The 19897-nt window shown below is 43.8% G+C and overlaps 1 protein-coding gene across 13 annotated transcripts in view; it reads right to left on the minus strand.

The window, feature by feature from the left end:
* The window catches only part of LOC110500989 (neuronal cell adhesion molecule), a 128180-nt gene that overhangs the window by 7064 nt on the left and 101219 nt on the right, over window positions 1-19897 (minus strand). For 4 of the 13 annotated variants that reach the window (XM_036945240.1, XM_036945237.1, XM_036945238.1 and 1 more), the window contains 22 exons: window positions 19235-19419; window positions 18932-19063; window positions 18385-18528; window positions 18072-18183; window positions 16550-16716; window positions 15037-15184; window positions 12654-12778; window positions 11961-11990; window positions 11417-11518; window positions 10285-10482; window positions 7153-7223; window positions 6779-7004; window positions 6389-6504; window positions 5938-6142; window positions 5361-5483; window positions 4979-5155; window positions 4220-4255; window positions 2290-2355; window positions 1787-1912; window positions 1259-1423; window positions 320-454; window positions 115-193 (listed from right to left, as the gene is read on the minus strand). In XM_036945240.1, coding sequence (XP_036801135.1) covers window positions 115-193; window positions 320-454; window positions 1259-1423; window positions 1787-1912; window positions 2290-2355; window positions 4220-4255; window positions 4979-5155; window positions 5361-5483; window positions 5938-6142; window positions 6389-6504; window positions 6779-7004; window positions 7153-7223; window positions 10285-10482; window positions 11417-11518; window positions 11961-11990; window positions 12654-12778; window positions 15037-15184; window positions 16550-16716; window positions 18072-18183; window positions 18385-18528; window positions 18932-19063; window positions 19235-19419 — 2868 coding nt within the window. The remainder of the gene's footprint in view (window positions 1-114; window positions 194-319; window positions 455-1258; window positions 1424-1786; window positions 1913-2289; window positions 2356-4219; window positions 4256-4978; window positions 5156-5360; window positions 5484-5937; window positions 6143-6388; window positions 6505-6778; window positions 7005-7152; window positions 7224-10284; window positions 10483-11416; window positions 11519-11960; window positions 11991-12653; window positions 12779-15036; window positions 15185-16549; window positions 16717-18071; window positions 18184-18384; window positions 18529-18931; window positions 19064-19234; window positions 19420-19897) is intronic. The other 9 variants (XM_036945241.1, XM_036945242.1, XM_036945239.1 and 6 more) reach the window with 8 other exon arrangements.

Consider the following 19897-nt stretch of genomic DNA (forward strand, 5'->3'; position numbering starts at 1 on the left):
AGAACAACATGTCAATCAGAACAACATGTCAATCAGAACAACATGGAACAAGTACAGTAGTCTTCAAGGGGAATGTGTGTGTGTGTGTGTGTTGTGTTCCAGAGTCTCTCTCACCTGTACTCTCCAAACGTCCCATCATCATCCTTCATAGGCTGGATCTCTGGGTCTTGATGAGCATCCTCTTTTTCTTTCACTGTGGATAGAATACACATCATTGTTGCTGAATGTCTAGGGTGTGTGTGTGTGTGTATGTGTGTATGTGTGTGTGTGTGCGTGTGTGTGTGTGTGTGTGTGTGTGTGTGTGTGTGTGTGTGTGTACCTGGGTATTTCCCTCCCTTGTTCCTCTTGATGAAGCAGATGATGAGAAGGACGAGGATGAGGAGAGCGATGGCACACATCAGCCCTATGAACCAACCCTGAGTGGCTAGGTCTACCTGGTCGCTTTTCATTGCTTCTGACACACACAGACACATACGCACGCACACACACACACACACACACACACGCACACACACACACACACACACACACACACACACACACACACACACACACACACACACACACACACACACACACACACACACACACACACACACACACACACACACACACACACACACACACACACACACACACACACACACACACACACAGGAAGAAGAAAAGGGAAAAGGTTGTCAGAGTCCTGTTGACAGGGGAACATTTGACGACAGAGTGGTGCAGGCAAGGACCTGTATAAATCACGGTTAAATTAAATTAAGAACAGGGAGGGAATTTCCCAAAAATTGTTTAAGGGTGAAAAAATGTATTCCATTTTTCTATATGAAGGCATGCAACGACAACGACCCTCTACTGAACATACAGTGTGTTTCACTCAACTTTCACTGCACACAAACTGAAAACAGACAAGATTCCTAAAATGAACTAGGGACATCATGAGGCATGCTTCAAACCTCGCTCTTACCATGCTGTTACACTAGCTACACCACAGACTTGAACAGGTCTGATGGAGATCTGACCATGGGAAGAGGGTATGGAAGGAGGATGCAGGCAACTACAAGGAACAATCATCTACCGTACATCAGGGTTGGGGTCAATTCCAGTTCAATTCAGTCACTTCCAATTCATTGAAAAGCAATGAGGAAATAGAATTGTAAGTGGAACAGTTAACGTCCCGAATGGACTAATATTGAAATGGAATTGTCCCCAACCCTGCAGTACACTGAGGCAGAGCGCTCTGGACATGCTGCCTCACCTGGCAGCGTTATCACTAGCTCCTCTGTACTGTGTATGGTAGCCTCAGAGTGATCTTTAACTACCAGCCGAACCCTATAGGACGTCCCCGGCTTTAAGCCCTTTATCAGATAGGTCTGAGACCCGCTACTGCCGTTTACACACTCTTTTGTCCAGTCTTCTTTACCTGGAGGGAATGGAGGCGTTGGGGAGAAAGTCACAATAGAGAGAAGGAAGGTGTGTATTGAAAAAGGCAAGTATTTGTGTGGATGATATGACGTATGTGCACGGAAAAACGTTTTATTGCTGAAAACTTTTGAGGTAAACATGCCACTTCCTCATTCTATGAGGTATGTTAACAGTGGGTTTGTAAAATCATTTTTATGGAAATTGATGATCCCGGTTTTGGAATAAATTAACAATGGTACTTTAACCGTATTAAGGTTATATGCTTGACAGGCAGTTTATATGATTAACTGTGTGTTTATATACATGCAATTTGCTTTGTGATGCGATGAGACGATATTGTATAGAAGTAGGAATAGCTTACTGTTTTCTACAATATACTCCACATACACATTCTTATCTGGTCCAAAGTATTCCCAACTTATCACTGCTCCCTCCTCTCCCACCACAGAGGAGTTTACGTTGGTGAACGCCGGGCCTATCGGACGCACTGGTCACACAGGGAAGAACATACAGGACAGTTGTTGAGCTACACAGGTTGGAACCGTAGCCAGTAACATACAAGTCTCAGAGATATAGGACGTTACAGACGGTCACGGAGGACGGAACTTAGACTCAAATACAAACTGTAGACTTTGTAATCTAATAATGTTCTATTTTCCAGAAAATGAGTCACACCTATAACTAAATATCGACAGGTACTCTGCCTTTCCTGCATTTCCCACCATATTTACCTGAGAACTAATCATTTGTCATATGCAAGCTAGACACAGGACACACAACTGTCCTAAACGATGAGTTAACATGTTCCTCTTTAGAGATCTTATGGAGAAGAGAGGTAAGGGACTCAGGGAATGGCTGTAGTACCCTTGTGAAACGGGGGGCGCAGAGACTGAGTGATGGGAGAGATTGGAAGATGGGGTTCTGTGTAGCCTGAAACAACAACACCACAGAGAAGAGTAAGACACCACAGACAGCACAGGCACCACAGGCACCACAGACACAACAGGCACCACCACCACAAGGGCAAACAAACAAATAGTACCACAATACTATAGAGTTATTATATTAGTTATAGTAGTTAGAGGTAGAGTAGTTAACAGCATGAAGACTGTCCAATGGTACAGCATCATGTAGGACAGGTAGTTATAGTAGTTATATTAGTTATAGTAGTTAACATCATACAGGACAGGTAGTTATAGTAGTTAACATCATATAGGACAGGTAGTTATAGTAGTTAACATCATACAGGAGAGGTAGTTATAGTAGTTATATTAGTTATAGTAGTTAACATCATACAGGAGAGGTAGTTATAGTAGTTATATTAGTTATAGTAGTTAACATCATACAGGAGAGGTAGTTATAGTAGTTATAGTAGTTCACATCATACAGGATGGTTTAATAAAACACATGGTACAGTGATGGAATGAATTCATGAGCGAGGGCAAGGAAAGAGGAGGAAAGACAGCAAATGAAAGACATGAGTAGCCTACAACATTGCTATTCATCCATTTAGGTCTTTTAAGGTGAATTGGAAACAAGGGTTGGTGCTTGCGGATACAATGAAAGCAGTAATAGGCTGATTTCTTTACTTTACCACTTAGAATGAGGAAATGCATTGGCGGCATGCATTCTAAGCAGTATTCTAGACTGGCTATTGGAACGTAGCATTAGAGTGAACATCTACTCCCACAGTAGCTAACATAGAGCATTATGGGTAATGTAGTACATCATGCTACAGCTCACTGATGATGGAGGAAGGCACATGCAGACAGATCTACAGTAGCTATCTATCAGGGTCTAGTAACTGGTAGAACATGCAGACAGATCTACAGTAGCTATCTATCAGGGTCTAGTTTCTCTACCTAGTAGAACATGCAGACAGATCTACAGTAGATATCTATCAGGGTCTAGTAACTGGTAGAACATGCAGACAGATCTACAGTAGTTATCTATCAGGATCTAGTAACTGGTAGAACATGCAGACAGATCTACAGTAGCTATCTATCAGGGTCTAGTAACTGGTAGGACATGCAGACAGATCTACAGTAGCTATCTATCAGGGTCTAGTAACTGGTAGAACATGCAGACAGATCTACAGTAGATACTGTATCTATCAGGGTCTAGTAACTGGTAGAACATGCAGACAGATCTACAGTAGCTATCTATCAGGGTCTAGTAACTGGTAGAACATGCAGACAGATCTACAGTAGCTATCTATCAGGGTCTAGTAACTGGTAGAACATGCAGACAGATCTACAGTAGCTATCTATCAGGGTCTAGTAACTGGTAGAACATGCAGACAGATATACAGTAGCTATCTATCAGGGTCTAGTAACTGGTAGAACATGCAGACAGATCTACAGTAGCTATCTATCAGGGTCTAGTAACTGGTAGAACATGCAGACAGATCTACAGTAGCTATCTATCAGGGTCTAGTAACTGGTAGAACATGCAGACAGATCTACAGTAGCTATCTATCAGGGTCTAGTAACTGGTAGAACATGCAGACAGATCTACAGTAGCTATCTATCAGGGTCTAGTAACTGGTAGAACATGCAGACAGATCTACAGTAGATATCTATCAGGGTCTAGTAACTGGTAGAACATGCAGACAGATCTACAGTAGATATCTATCAGGGTCTAGTAACTGGTAGAACATGCAGACAGATCTACAGTAGCTATCTATCAGGGTCTAGTAACTGGTAGAACATGCAGACAGATCTACAGTAGCTATCTATCAGGGTCTAGTAACTGGTAGAACATGCAGGTGCCTCCGCTGAGAGACTTATTTTACCTTTGAACACATCTACTATGGGTTGCTGAATAAAGGCTTCAGAGAGAAGAGGAGAAAGAGAAAGAGAGGAATAAAGAGAGACAGAGAGAAGAGAAGACAAACACAGGCAGAGGGGATGTAAGTAGGTGAGCAAGGAAAAAGTACAACTAGATCCTACCGTGTTCCCATTTTAAAGACAAAGTATTTTTTCACCAGGTTCACGCAAAACAGAATGATTCACTACAGGTGGAACAACACGGGGGACAGTTTTACCACGCTGGAACACGTCAGAGTCCATGCAACCTGAAACGTTTGTTATCCGCTGAGAAAACAAAGACTCTCACATGGGACGCTGTAGGAAATGTCGGACGCTGCGCTGTAGGAAAAGCTACAAGCTGTAACTGCCGCCCACCACTTTTTTTGGTAAACAGCTGAGAGAAATCTGAGAGAAACCACTCTCAAATTCATAGACAGCGGCTTTAGAGTGTTGAGTTGAGACAAATAATAACTTCAACACACCCATAATACTGTACAATTTGCTTTCACTGTACCTAAAGCTCCATAGAGATACATTAGATTACTTGACCAAGATGGCCGTCCTCTAATCACCTTGCCGGCATGCCAATGGCCATTCTAGTGTTGTATTTCATTCTAGTGTTGCCCGTTGGTTTGGCCGGGATAGGCCGTCATTCTAAATGACTTGCATTCTAAACTGACTTGCTTAGTTAAAGAACGGTTGAATAAATAAATCAATAACATGTCATTCTACGTAAAGCTCACCTTCATCCATGATAGTGACAGCCTCCTCTGTGATGGTTGGGCCGGAGCCCTTGATGGTCTTAGCGTTGAAGTAGAACTTATAGCGGGTGCTGTACTTGAGGTCGGCCAGGATTACGGTGGTCTCATTGGCTGGGAACATCATCTCCTCAACGGGACCAAGCTCATTGGAGCTGTTGACTGAGAGAGAGAGAGAGAGAGAGAGAGAGAGAGAGAGAGAGAGAGAGAGAGAGAGAGATGCATAAGGATAAAGATATTGAAATACTTTCTTTGATTTCAAACCAATCCAGTGAGGCACACACACATACACACCCAGAAGGGTTGGAAGCCAGGGTCAGCCACAGATGCCACACTAAAAATGCATCAAATTGCTCAGCAGACTTACCTGGCTGGTATTTGAGTGTGTAGCCGGTGAGGCGACCATTGTTGTCCTGTGGAGGACCCCACTCCAGCGTCAGAGAGTCCATGTCGGTGTTCTTTATACGCAAGAAGGAAGGAGGACCAGGGACTAAACACACGCAGATAAACACATGGATACAATGTCATAACGTGTGGATGCAATTATACAAAATGACTTGTGAACTAAAGAAAACCACCATTCATAGGCACAAAACCATACAGTAACGTACAGATAGAACCATTCTAACCCGATATGTTTAGCATTGTTTCCGGCCCATAGTCAGCCCCTTCCAACAGTATAGCACAATGCATGGCTATATGTATACGGTAGTGGTGGCAGGTGGAACTTTAAATGGGGAGGATGGGCTCATAGTAATGGCTGGAGCGGAATGGATGGAAGGGTCTCCAATATATGAAACATCTAGTTTCCATGACTACCATTCCATTTAATCCATTCCATTCATTATTATGAGTCGTCCTCCCCTCGCCAGCCTCCTGTGGTATATGGATTAAACACAGATAATCTATTCAACAACAGTAGGAGTCTGAATGATGCCCCTTACCTCCCTCTGGGGTCTCAAAGTTGTGGTTGGGGCTGGGGGGCCCCTCTCCCTTGCCGTTGACCACCCTGATGTTCAGTGTATAGAGGCTGTAGGGTTTGAGGCCTGGTAGTCTGCCATCAGTCCTGTTCCCACTGAAGAGCAACACCTGCTGCTCCTCCTGCTGAGCCTCTGCCTGGTGGAGGCTACGTTCACGCCAGTAGGACACCTGCAGGACCACACACACATCAGACAAACATTCTGGTCTAAATGACCAGGTTCTTCCTGGTTCCATGATGGTCGGATGTCCTACTTATTCCCACCTGACTACAGGAAGATCTGGGCATTTTGGCAAAACAAAAAGAATGTTACCCCTTAACTGTGACACGAACTGATGCATTTAACTACCAATATATTGTGGTGATAATAAATCTTTCTCCACAGTGTGAGGATCTCTGGTTGCTGTGTACAGTACCTTGTAGCCCTGGAGTCGTCCCCTGACCATGGAGGTGAGGACAGGCTCCCAGTGAACCTCTGCTAGCGTCCCGTTCTGAACCAGCACCTGGACACTCTCTGGGGCTGACATGGGCACTGAGTGACAGACAAAGATTTCAACAGACTATACTCCATACTGGCATCAAATATTTCATGACAACAACCTTCTAATTTGCATTCTAACTAGAAATGATTGGATCTAGAAGTTACTGGAACTTATGGTGGCAGTTTTCAGTTTGAAAAAGACCATTCCTCTGTCCATCCACAACCTCCTCATTTACATAGACCTACCCATGTACAGTAGTAGTACTCACAGTCCTCTCTACACACACACACACACACACACACACACACACACTACAATACTCACCGTCCTCTCCAGAATACCCCACCACCGCCTCAGGCGCTGGTCCGTTTCCGTAGTCGTTCACCGCCTGAACTTTGACCTCGTAGGGTACGAAAGTGGGCGTGCCTGACACCACATACTTGGAGGCGTTAGCCACGGTCTCAGACAACCAGTCCTCCTCCACATCCTTCTGTCTCCAGTTCACCTTGTACTGTAGTCCTGGTCCATTGGACTGGAGGCCTGTCAGCTCCTAAGGCAGAGATATTACAGGGGAAGAGGGGTCTTCACTGGGCTAATAGTGAGATGGTGACACCATGAATAAGGTCAGGAATACTCACTGTAGGCTGCTGAATTAGGACTAATGATACTGGTTATACTTGAGATGGAGCATACCTTACCTTCCATGAGATGACTAAGTTATTATGTTCAGTTCCAACACCATGGACATCTGTTGGATTCACATCTGGAGCTAACAGAATCACAAACAGATCACAGATCAGACCAAACCTCTTGCCTTTTCTACAGTGTACATCAGAACCTTCTTACACTGTAGTCATCCCTACCTCTCACTCTAACACTTCTGACCATCTTACACTATAGTCATCCCTACCTCTCACTCTAACACTTCTGACCATCTTCCTCTATAGTCATCCCTACCTCTCACTCTAACACTTCTGACCATCTTCCTCTACAGTCATCCCTACCTCTCACTAACACTTCTGACCATCTTCCTCTACAGTCATCCTACCTCTCACTAACACTTCTGACCATCTTCCTCTATAGTCATCCCTACCTCTCACTCTAACACTTCTGACCATCTTCCTCTATAGTCATCCCTACCTCTCACTCTAACACTTCTGACCATCTTCCTCTATAGTCATCCCTACCTCTCACTCTAACACTTCTGACCATCTTCCTCTATAGTCATCCCTGCCTCTAACTCTAACACTTCTGACCATCTTACACTATAGTCATCCCTACCTCTCACTCTAACACGTCTGACCATCTTCCTCTATAGTCATCCCTACCTCTCACTAACACTTCTGACCATCTTACACTATAGTCATCCCTACCTCTCACTCTAACACTTCTGACCATCTTACTCTACAGTCGTGGCCAAAAGTTTTGAGAATGACACAAAAGTCTGCTGCTTCCGTGTCTTTAGATATTTTTGTCAGATGTTACTATGAAATACTAAAGTATAATTTCATACGTGTCGAAGGCTTTTATTGATAATTACATGAAGTTGATGCAAAGAGTCAATATTTGCAGTGTTGACCCTTCTGTTTCAAGACCTCTGCAATCCGCCCTGCATGCTATCAATTAACTTCTGGGCCACATCCTGACTGATGGCAGCCCATTCTTGCATAATCAATGCCTGAAGTTTGTCAGAATTTGTGGGGTTTTGTTTGTCCACCCGCCTCTTGAGGATTGACCACAAATTCTTAACGGAATGGATGGAAGGGCCATGGACCCAAAATGTCAATGTTTTGTTCCCCGAGCCACTTAGTTATCACTTTTGTCTTATGGCAAGGTGCTCCATCATGCTGGAAAAGGCATTGTTCGTCACCAAACTGTTCCTGAATGGTTGGGAGAAGTTGCTCTCTGAGGATGTGTTGGTACCATTCTTTATTATTGGCTGTGTTCTTAGGCAAAATTGTGAGTGAGCCCACTCCCTTGGCTGAGAAGCAACCCCACACATGAATGGTCTCAGGATGCTTTACTGTTGGCATGACACAGGACTGATGGTAGTGCTCACCTTGTCTTCTCCGGACAAGCTTTTTTCCGGATGCCCCAAACAATCGGAAAGGGGATTCATCAGAGAAAATGACTTTACCCCAGTCCTCAGCAGTACAATCCCTGTACCTTTTGCAGAATATCAGTCTGTCCCTGATGTTTTTCCTGGAGAGAAGTGGCTTCTTTGCTGCCCTTCTTGACACCAGGCCATCCTCCAAAAGTCTTTGCCTCACTGTGCGTGCAGATGCACTCACACCTGCCTGCTGCCATTCATGAGCGAGCTCTGTACTGGTGGTGCCCCGATCCTGCAGCTGAATAAACTTTAGGAGACGGTCCTGGTGCTTGCTGGACTTTCTTGGGTGCCCTGAAGCCTTCTTCACAACAATTGAACCGCTCTCCTTGAAGTTCTTGATGATCCGATAAATGGTTGATTTAGGTGCAATCTTACTGGCAGCAATATCCTTGCCTCTGAAGGCCTTTTTGTGCAAAGCAATGATGATGGCACGTGTTTCCTTGCAGGTAACCATGGATGACAGAGGAAGAACAATGATTTCAAGCACCACCCTCCTTTTGAAGCTTCCAGTCTGTTATTCGAACTCAATTAGCATGACAGAGTGATCTCCAGCCTTGTCCTCGTCAACACTCACACCTGTGTTAATGAGAGAATCACTGACATGATGTCAGCTGGTCCTTTTGTGGCAGCGCTGAAATGCAGTGGAAATGTTTTTTGGGGATTCAGTTCATTTGCATGGCAAAGAGGGACTTTGCAATTAATATAATTTCATCTGATCACTCTTCATAACATTCTGGAGTATATGCAAATTATCATCATACAAACTGAGGCAGCAGACTTTGTGAAATTTAATATTTGTGTCATTTTCAAAACTTTTGGCCACGACTGTATAGTCATCCCTACCTCTCACTCTAACACTTCTGATCATCTTACTCTATAGTCATCCCTTCTTCTCAATCTAACACTTCTGACCATCTTACTCTATAGTCATCCCTTCTTCTCAATCTAACACTTCTGACCATCTTACTCTATAGTCATCCCTACCTCTCACTCTAACACTTCTGATCATCTTACTCTATAGTCATCCCTTCTTCTCAATCTAACACTTCTGATCATCTTACTCTATAGTCATCCCTTCTTCTCAATCTAACACTTCTGACCATCTTACTCTATAGTCATCCCTTCTTCTCAATCTAACACTTCTGACCATCTTACTCTATAGTCATCCCTACCTCTCACTCTAACACTTCTGACCATCTTACTCTATAGTCATCCCTACCTCTCACTCTAACACTTCTGATCATCTTACTCTACAGTCATCCCTACCTCTCACTCTAACACTTCTGATCATCTTACTCTATAGTCATCCCTTCTTCTCAATCTAACACTTCTGACCATCTTACTCTACAGTCATCCCTACCTCTCACTCTAACACTTCTGACCATCTTACTCTATAGTCATCCCTACCTCCCACTCTAACACTTCTGACCATCTTACTCTACAGTCATCCCAACCTCTCACTCTAACACTTCTGACCATCTTACTCTATAGTCATCCCTTCTTCTCAATCTAACACTTCTGACCATCTTACTCTACAGTCATCCCAACCTCTCACTCTAACACTTCTGACCATCTTACTCTACAGTCATCCCTTCTTCTCAATCTAACACTTCTGACCATCTTACTCTACAGTCAGCCCAACCTCTAACACCTCTACAGTTTTAGAACATACTATTTGCATTTCTTTGACAATAAAGTAAGATCCACAGTATAGTTTTACCTGCAGGGTTGGTCCTGTACTGTCTGGAGGGCTGGCTGGGCTGGCTGTAGCCCACGTGGTTCACGGCCAGAACCCTGAAGGAGTAGTAGGCGTAGGGGGACAGGTCCAGGTGGGCTGTGGTCTTGGTGCCCTCCTCCTCTGTCAGGTTGTGCCACACCCCAGCCTGGTGGAGCAGGTCCTCATACTGGACTAGGAACTCTGGGAGGGGAGACAACATGAAGGAGGGGACAGAACATGGAGGAGGGGTTAGAACATGGAGGAGGGGTTAGAACATGGAGGAGGGGATAGAACATGGAGGAGGGGATAGAACATGGAGGAGGGGATAGAACATGGAGGAGGGGTTAGAACATGGAGGAGGGGTTAGAACATGGAGGAGGGGATAGAACATGGAGGAGGGGATAGAACGTGGAGGAGGGGTTAGAACATGGAGGAGTGGTTAGAACATGGAGGAGGGGATAGAACATGGAGGAGTGGTTAGAACATGGAGGAGGGGTTAGAACATGGAGGAGTGGTTAGAACATGGAGGAGGGGTTAGAACATGGAGGAGTGGTTAGAACATGGAGGAGGGGTTAGAACATGGAGGAGGGGATAGAACATGTAGGAGGGGTTAGAACATGGAGGAGGGGATAGAACATGGAGGAGGGGTTAGAACAAGGAGGAGTGGTTAGAACATGGAGGAGGGGATAGAACATGGAGGAGGGGATAGAACATGGAGGAGGGGTTAGAACATGGAGGAGGGGATAGAACATGGAGGGGTTAGAACATGGAGGAGGGGTTAGAACATGGAGGAGGGGTTAGAACATGGAGGAGTGGTTAGAACACGGAGTAGTGGTTAGAACATGGAGGAGGGGATAGAACATGGAGGAGGGGTTAGAACATGGAGGAGGGGTTAGAACATGGAGGAGGGGTTAGAACATGGAGGAGGGGTTAGAACATGGAGGAGGGGATAGAACATGGAGGAGGGGTTAGAACATGGAGGAGGGGTTAGAATATGGAGGAGGGAAATATTATCATATAATACAGTACTCTGTGTAGGGCTGTTCATTATAATACAGTACTCTGTGTAGGGCTGGTGTGTTCTTTATAATACAGTACTCTGTGTAGGGCTGTTGTGTTCTTTATAATACAGTACTCTGTGTGGGGCTGTTGTGTTCGTCTCCAGGTATCCACGTGAGCTGGACGCTCCTCTCTCTCTGGTCAGTCAGCTCCAGGTCTGTAGGAGGGTCTGGTTCCTCTGGAGAGGAAACACAGTGTCAGTACCACTCACTACAACAACAAGGTCACCTGATGCTTTAGGGGGTGGGAGTCAGCATGCCTTGTTTGATAAACTGAGTAACTGAGCGAGAGTCCGAAATGAGAAGGATCCAACTCCAACACAAAACACAGTAGTCAGATGGACATAGTTACTCCTACTACTAATAATAATAATAATCACACTAGTGAATACATCTAATGATGCAGCAGACACTTCAAACACACACAGACTGGTTCTCTCTGGTCACGGACTGTCAATATGCCACTGCAGTAGCATCACAACAGAGCCATAGCATGCTAACCAAACGGACAGGACTGCTACAGTAAGGGTGAAGGTCAGCTCTCACACACTCAGGACTGAGGGAGAGGAGTGGATGAGGAATGATGATGCTAACATGGCCAACAGGGCCAGCGTTGTTTACCGTAGACAATAGCAGGAGTTGGAGTAGCCTCTGAGAGAGCAAGGACAGGAGTCAGATAGGAGTGACAGGTTAGTGACAAAACACAGGTTTCAGAGAGAAGAAGAATAGGACTACACAGCAACAGGAAGCTGATGAAACACTTCCTATAGTCAATCACCAATATTACAAAACTCTAGTACTGGTTATGAAATACTTCCTATAGTCAATCACCAATATTACAAAACTCTAGTATTGGTTATGAAAGACTAGAGTTACTATAGTCAATCACCAATATTACAACACTCTAGTATTGGTTATGAAATACTTCCTATAGTCAATCACCAATATTACAACACTCTAGTACTGGTTATGAAAGACTAGAGTTACTATAGTCAATCACCAATATTACAACACTCTAGTATTGGTTATGAAAGACTGGTGTTCCTATAGTCAATCACCAATATTACAACACTCTATTTTTACAACTCTGTGAGCATTGGATCAGACTACAAAGTATTTAAATAAAGATGTTAACAGACTATTCAGAACATGCACATGCGTGTCTACCACAGAGACGAAACATATCAAATTGTCATAACAGTAACTAGAGGACATAGAACATAGGTAGGTGATAGAACGAGGAAAGGATAGAATGTGTTGTATACCCTAAGATAAGTTAGGTAAACATCATGTGAAGTACAAAGGTAAACCCACCAACGACGGTGAGCATGGCGCTAGCTGAGTCCTGGTCCAGGGTGGTGTTCATGACACAGGTGTAGGTTCCCTCGTCCTCCTCTGTCACTTCGTTGATGGTCAGACTGTCAGTGTCCACCAAGAACCTAACAAAACACCACCACACAGTCAGACAATCATGCTTACAGTAACCTGTGGCGAACTCCAATAGCATCGAATAGTCCCAGATGTTCTGAAAGAGCTGCAAAACCTGGACCCCTACAAATCAAGCTGGGCTAGACAATCTGGACCCTCTCTTTTTAAAATTATCCGCCGCCTTTGTTGCCACCACTATTACTAGAATGTTCAACCTCTCTTTCGTATCGTCCGAGATCCCTAAAGATTGGAAAGCTGCCGCGGTCATCCCCCTCTTCAAAGGGGGTGACACTCTAGACCCAAACTGTTATAGACCTATATCTATCCTACCCTGCCTTTCTAAAGTCTTCAAAAGCCAAGTTAATAAACAGATCACTGACCATTTCGAATCCCACCGTACCTTCTCTGGTGTGCAATCCGGTTTCCGAGCTGGTCACGGGGGCACCTCAGCCACGCTCAAGGTACTAAACGATATCATAACCGCCATCGTTAAAAGACAGTACTGTGCAGCTGTATTCATCGACCTGGCCAAGGCTTTCGACTCTGTCAATCACCGTATTCTTATCGATAGCATTGGTTTCTCAAATGACTGCCTCGCCTGGTTCACAAACTACTTCACAGACAGAGTTCAGTGTGTCAAATCGGAGGGCCTGTTGTCTGGACCTCTGGCAGTCTCTATGGGGGTACCACAGGGTTCAATTCTCGGGTCGACTCTTTTCTCTGTATATATCAACGATGTCGCTCCTGCTGCGGGTGATTCCCTGGTCCACCTCTACGCAGACGACACCATTCTGTATACTTCTGGCCCTTCTTTGGACACTGTGTTAACTAACCTCCAAACAAGCTTCAATTACATACAACACTCCTTCCGTGGCCGCCAGCTGCTCTTAAACGCTAGTAAAACCAAATGCATGCTTTTCAACTGTTCGTTGCCCGCACCCGTCCGCCCGACTAGCATCACTACTCTGGACGGTTCTGACCTAGAATACGTGGACAACTACAAATACCTAGGTGTTTGGCTAGACTGTAAACTCTCCTTCCAGACTCATTTCAAACATCTCCAATCCAAAATCAAATCTAGAATCGGCTTTCTATTTCGCAACAAAGCCTCGTTCACTCACGCCGCCAAACTTACCCTAGTAAAACTGACTATCCTACCGATCCTCGACTACGGCGATGTCATCTACAAAATATCTTCCAATACTCTACTCAGCAAACTGGGTGTAGTCTATCACAGTGTCATCCGTTTTGTTACCAAAGCGCCTTGTACCACCCACCACTACGACCTGTATGCTCTAGTCGGCTGGCCCTCGCTACATATTCGTCGCTAGACCCACTGGCTCCAGGTCATCTATAAGTATATGCTAGGTAAAGCTCCGCCTTATCTCTGCTCACTGGTCACGATAATAACACCCACCCGTAGCACGCGCTCCAGCAGGTATATCTCACTGGTCATCCCCAAAGCCAACACCTCCTTTGGCCGCCTTCCCTTCCAGTTCTCTGCTGCCAATGACTGGAACGAAGTGCAAAAATCGCTGATGTTGGAGACTTACATTTCCCTCACTAACTTTAAACATCACCTATCTGAGCATCTAACAGATCGCTGCAGGTATACATAGTCCATCTGTAAATAGCCCACCCAATCTACCTACCTCATCCCCCATATTGTTTTTATTTACTTTGCTGCTCTTTTGCACACCAGTATCACTACTTACACACCATCATCTGCTCATCATCATCTGCTCATCTATCACTCGTGTTAATTGTAATTACTTTGCTACTATGGCCTATGTTTTGCCTTACCTCCTCATGCCATTTGCACACAATGTATATAGACTTTCTTTTTTTTCTAGTGTGTTATTGACTGTACGCTTGTTTATTCCATGTGTAACTCTGTGTTGTTGTTTCTGTCGCATTGCTTTGCTTTAGCTTGGCCAGGTCGCAGTTGGAAATGGGAACTTGTTCTCAACTAGCTTACCTGGTTAAATAAAGGTGAAAAAAATAATGAAAAAACGAATCCAATCATACATTTACCAAATACATAATTTTTTCAGGCTTTTGCTCCAGCCCTGCTGTAACACACCTAATGTGGGGGATTGAGGAGGGCCTGAGGAGGGCCTGAGGAGCAGTTTGATTAGTAGAATGAGGTGTGTCAGAATCAGGGAGGATGTTATCTCTCCTGGAGTAGGGTTGACCACCACTGGCCTATAGCAGACCCATATCTATAGAGAGAAGGTGTGTGTAGAGGAGGTGGTCTACTCTACAGTACCTCTCGTCGTCAGGCAGCTCTCCGTTGTCTTTGAGCCAGTTCATGGTGGGGATGAGGGTGGGGTCGTGTTTAACTTTACACTCAAACACGGCCTTCCTGTTCCTCTGGACCACCATGTACTCTGGCTGGGCCAGGATCCTCGTCGGCTCTGAAGGACAATACACACATATATAGTTACACTTCATATAAATACCCTCTTAATAATGCATTATAACATCTATAAGTACATTCATAATGCATTATAACATCTATAACTATATTCATAATGCATTATAACATCTATAACTATATTCATAATGCATTGTAACATCTATAACTACATTCATAATGCATTATAACATCTATAACTACATTCATAATGCATTATAACATTTATAACTATATTCATAATGCATTATAACATCTATAACTATATTCATAATGCATTATAACATCTATAACTATATTCATAATGCATTGTAACATCTATAACTACATTCATAATGCATTATAACATCTATAACTACATTCATAATGCATTATAACATTTATAACTACATTCATAATGCATTATAAGTGTCTATAACTACATTCATGATGCATTATAAGTGTCTATAACTACATTCATGACGCATTATAAGTGTCTATAACTACATTCATAATGCATTATAACATCTATAACTACATTCAAAATGCATTATAAGTGTCTATAACTACATTCATAATGCATTACAAGTGTCTATAACTACATTCATAATGCATTACAAGTGTCTATAACTACATTCATGATGCATTATAAGTGTCCATAACTACATTCATAATGCATTATACATGTCTATAACTACATTCATAATGCATTATAAGTGCCCATAACTGCATTCATAATACATTATACGCTTCGATAACTACATTCATAATGCATTATAACATCTATAACTACATTCATAATGCATTATAACATTTATAACTACATTCATAATGCATTATAACATTTATAACTACATTCATAATGCATTATACGTTTCGATAACTACATTCATAATGCATTATAAGTGCCCATAACTGCATTCATAATGCATTATACGTTTCGATAACTACATTCATAATGCATTATAACATCTATAACTACATTCATAATGCATTATAACATTTATAACTACATTCATAATGCATTATACGTTTCGATAACTACATTCATAATGCATTATAAGTGCCCATAACTACATTCATAATGCATTATATGTGTCTATAAACATATTCGTAAAGCATTATAACATTATAACATAGATCGGGGCGTCAGGTAGCCTAGTGATTAGAGAGTTGGACTAGTAACCGGAAGGTTGCAAGATCGAATCCCCAAGCTGTCGTTTTGCCCTGAACAAGGCAGTTAACCCACTATTCCTAGGCTGTCATTGAAAATAAGAATCTGTTCTTAACTGACTTGCCTTGTTAAATAAAGGTAAAATAAAAATTATAACATCTATAAATACATTCATAAAGCATTATAATCAGGTTATAAGCAGGCTTGTCTGACCTTTGACCTCCAAGTAGACATGGTTCTCCCTGGTTCCCAGGTTGTTGGAGGCTATACAGGTGTACTTGCCACTGTTCAGGGACTGGGCTACGTTGATCTCTAAGGTACCGTTATTATGGATCACATATGGGTCTCTATTCAGGATACTTGTCTGGCTTTCCTTAAACCTGCATAGGAAACACTAGGTCACTGCATTAGAACACTAGATCCCTGTGAGACTTTAGGAATGTAGATATTCATCAGCTCAGTTCTTTATGAGAAGATCGTGTAGAACCGTTTGTGACTGAAGGACTTTACGGGACACTGTGTGATATTCATTAACAGCCCTCTGTTCACAATCACACTAGCCTCAGTGAACTCCATTAGGAAGTGCAGAGGTGTTAACAGAGAGGTGTTAACAGAGAGGTGTTAACAGAGAGGTGTTAACAGAGTGGTGTTAACAGAGTGGTGTTAACAGAGTGGAGTTAACAGAGTGGAGTTAACAGAGTGGAGTTAACAGAGTGGAGTTAACAGAGAGTTGTTAACAGAGTGGTGTTAACAGAGTGGTGTTAACAGAGTGGTGTTAACAGTGTGGTGTTAACAGAGTGGAGTTAACAGAGAGGTGTTAACAGAGAGGTGTTAACAGAGAGGTGTTAACAGTGTGGTGTTAACAGAATGATTTTAATAACAGAGTGGTGTTAACAGAGAGGTGTTAATAACAGAGTGGTGTTAACAGAGTGGTGTTAACAGAGAGGTGTTAACAGAGAGGTGTTAACAGAGAGGTGTTAATAACAGAGTGGTGTTAACAGAGAGGTGTTAACAGAGAGGTGTTAATAACAGAGTGGTGTTAACAGAATGATGTTAATAACAGAGTGGTGTTAACAGAGAGGTGTTAACAGAGTGCCCTTTATAACATCCCTAAGGGGTGTCTCTTGTGAGAAAAGTTTTTGAGATTGTGGAAAAGCTACTGGGCAACCACTAGAGATAGATCGGGAGATAGAGATAGATCTTTATAAACAAGATGGGAGACTGACTGACTGGCTTGTGAGACTAGAGTCTGGCTGGCTGGCTTGTGAGACTAGAGTCTGGCTGGCTGGCTTGTGAGACTAGAGTCTGTCTGGCTGGCTTGTGAGACTAGAATCTAACAGAGTGGCTTTTGAGACTAGAGTCTGACTGGCTGGCTTGTGAGACTAGAGTCTGGCTGGCTGGCTTGTGAAACTAGAGTCTGGCTGGCTGCCTTGTGAGACTAGAGTCTGGCTGACTGGCTTGTGAGACTAGAGTCTGGCTGGCTGGCTTGTGAGACTAGAGTCTGGCTGGCTGGCTTGTGAAACTAGAGTCTGGCTGGCTGCCTTGTGAGACTAGAGTCTGGCTGACTGGCTTGTGAGACTAGAGTCTGGCTGGCTGGCTTGTGAGACTAGAGTCTGGCTGACTGGCTTGTGAGACTATAGTCTGGCTGACTGGCTTGTGAAACTTAAAGTCTGTCTGACTAGCTTGTGAGAGTCTGGCTGACTGGCTTGCAAGACTTAGAGCCAGATGGACTAACCATGTGATGGTTGGTATGGGCGAGCCGAACGAGGCACAGTCCAGGAAGGCAGGATTGTTGGTGATGACCTGGTACACATTGTTGGGGGGAGTCAGCACCCTTGGTGCTTCGGCTGAAAACAGAAACAAATCATATTGATAATGATTACTATACCATAACGTGACATGAGAATGATGCAGAGAACACAAAATTATGTCATTGGCCACAACAATGTTCAAGAGTTGTAAAGCTCAAGAGTTTAGAGTTTTTATTTGTTTATTGACTCAATATTCTGATTCTAAAAGGCAGATTCAATGTGTTTCCAGAGACTCACCAAGCACATTGACAAAAGCATTAGCCAGCAGGTAGCCAAACTCATTGGAGGCGTTGCACTGGTAGACAGCGCTGGAGCCGGTCTGGACGTCGCTCAGAATCACTGTGTCGTCCTCCACCTTCCGACTCGTGTCCTTTGGAGAGTCTATCAAGGGGATCACAGGCTAGATATACAGTATGTCACACATTCAATCCTCTGCTCACTCTTCCTCCTGCACATCTGGATGTTCATAGTTGAGGGGTAACATCGTGTAGATGTGTGCTCTGCCCACATAGGGGATGAATCCTAATTTGATTGGATACTCTACTTGCGCGCAGCACCATATTTTGTGCAAATCCCTCATTGACATCAATGAATGATTTCTGCAATAGTATATGAGCTCTGCTGCTGTTCTACCCAGGTAAGTGAAACACACTGACTATACATCTCTCTGGATAAGAGCGTTTGCTAAATCACTAAAATGTAAATGTGCGCTTCGGTGTGCATTTCTCCAGTTAGGATTCGTTCCATTGAGCCTCAGTCTGGGGTGGAAGTGGACTAGACTCACCTTCGATGGGGACTCCGTTGACGGACCAGGCGATTTGGGGCTTGGGGTCTCCACTGACTCTGCAGGTGAGGATGCCCGTCTCCTTCGGGGCCAGGATCAGGTTCCTGGGGGCACTGATCCAGAACGGAGCCGCTGGGGGGGAAGGGGGGGGGGGCGGGGTGAGAGTCAGAGAGAGAGAGAGAGAGAGGGACAGACCTATAGAATACCCCTTTTAAAATCCACAACACTGTAAAGGTACTAGGAGTGTTAGGAACATTTCTCCACATATTCCATCTAGTCCCAACTCTTCTTTGTGTCACAGACCTTTGACGTTGACTTTGATGGTGTGATGGGCGGAGCCTAGGCTGTTCTTGGCCGTGCAGCGGTAGTCCCCGGCGTCCGCCTCCATCACATCTGCGATCTTCAACGTCTTCTGGAAGTTGTGGAAGGACATCCGGCTGCTAGGAAGATCGCCACTCTCCTTATACCAGGACACCTCCGGAGTCGGACTAGCAAAAACAACAACAACTAAATAAATGACTTACCAATATCTGTGTATTGTCCTCTCCCAAAAAGAACAGACAGACAGCTAGTTAAATGTTGTCTAGGTAACCAGCCTGATTTTGCAATAGAAGACATGATGTTGTCTTGACAAGGCAACAAAGTAGTGTTGCTGAATGTCACATACAAAGATTAAACAAACCCACCTGCCCTTGTGCAAAAACAGAAGTAAAAACCTTGTTCATGCTGTGTTGTTCATGCAGTGTTGTTCATGCTGTGTTGTTCATGCTGTGTTGTTCATGCAGTGTTGTTCATGCAGCGTTGTTCATGCAGTGTTGTTCATGCAGTGTTGTTCATGCAGTGTTGTTCATGCAGCGTTGTTCATGCTGTGTTGTTCATGCTGTGTTGTTCATGCAGTGTTGTTCATGCAGTGTTGTTCATGCAGTGTTGTTCATGCTGTGTTGTTCATGCTGTGTTGTTCATGCA

Source organism: Oncorhynchus mykiss, chromosome 15 (genome assembly GCF_013265735.2).
Source record: "Oncorhynchus mykiss isolate Arlee chromosome 15, USDA_OmykA_1.1, whole genome shotgun sequence".
Classification (NCBI taxonomy): Eukaryota; Metazoa; Chordata; class Actinopteri; order Salmoniformes; family Salmonidae; genus Oncorhynchus; species Oncorhynchus mykiss.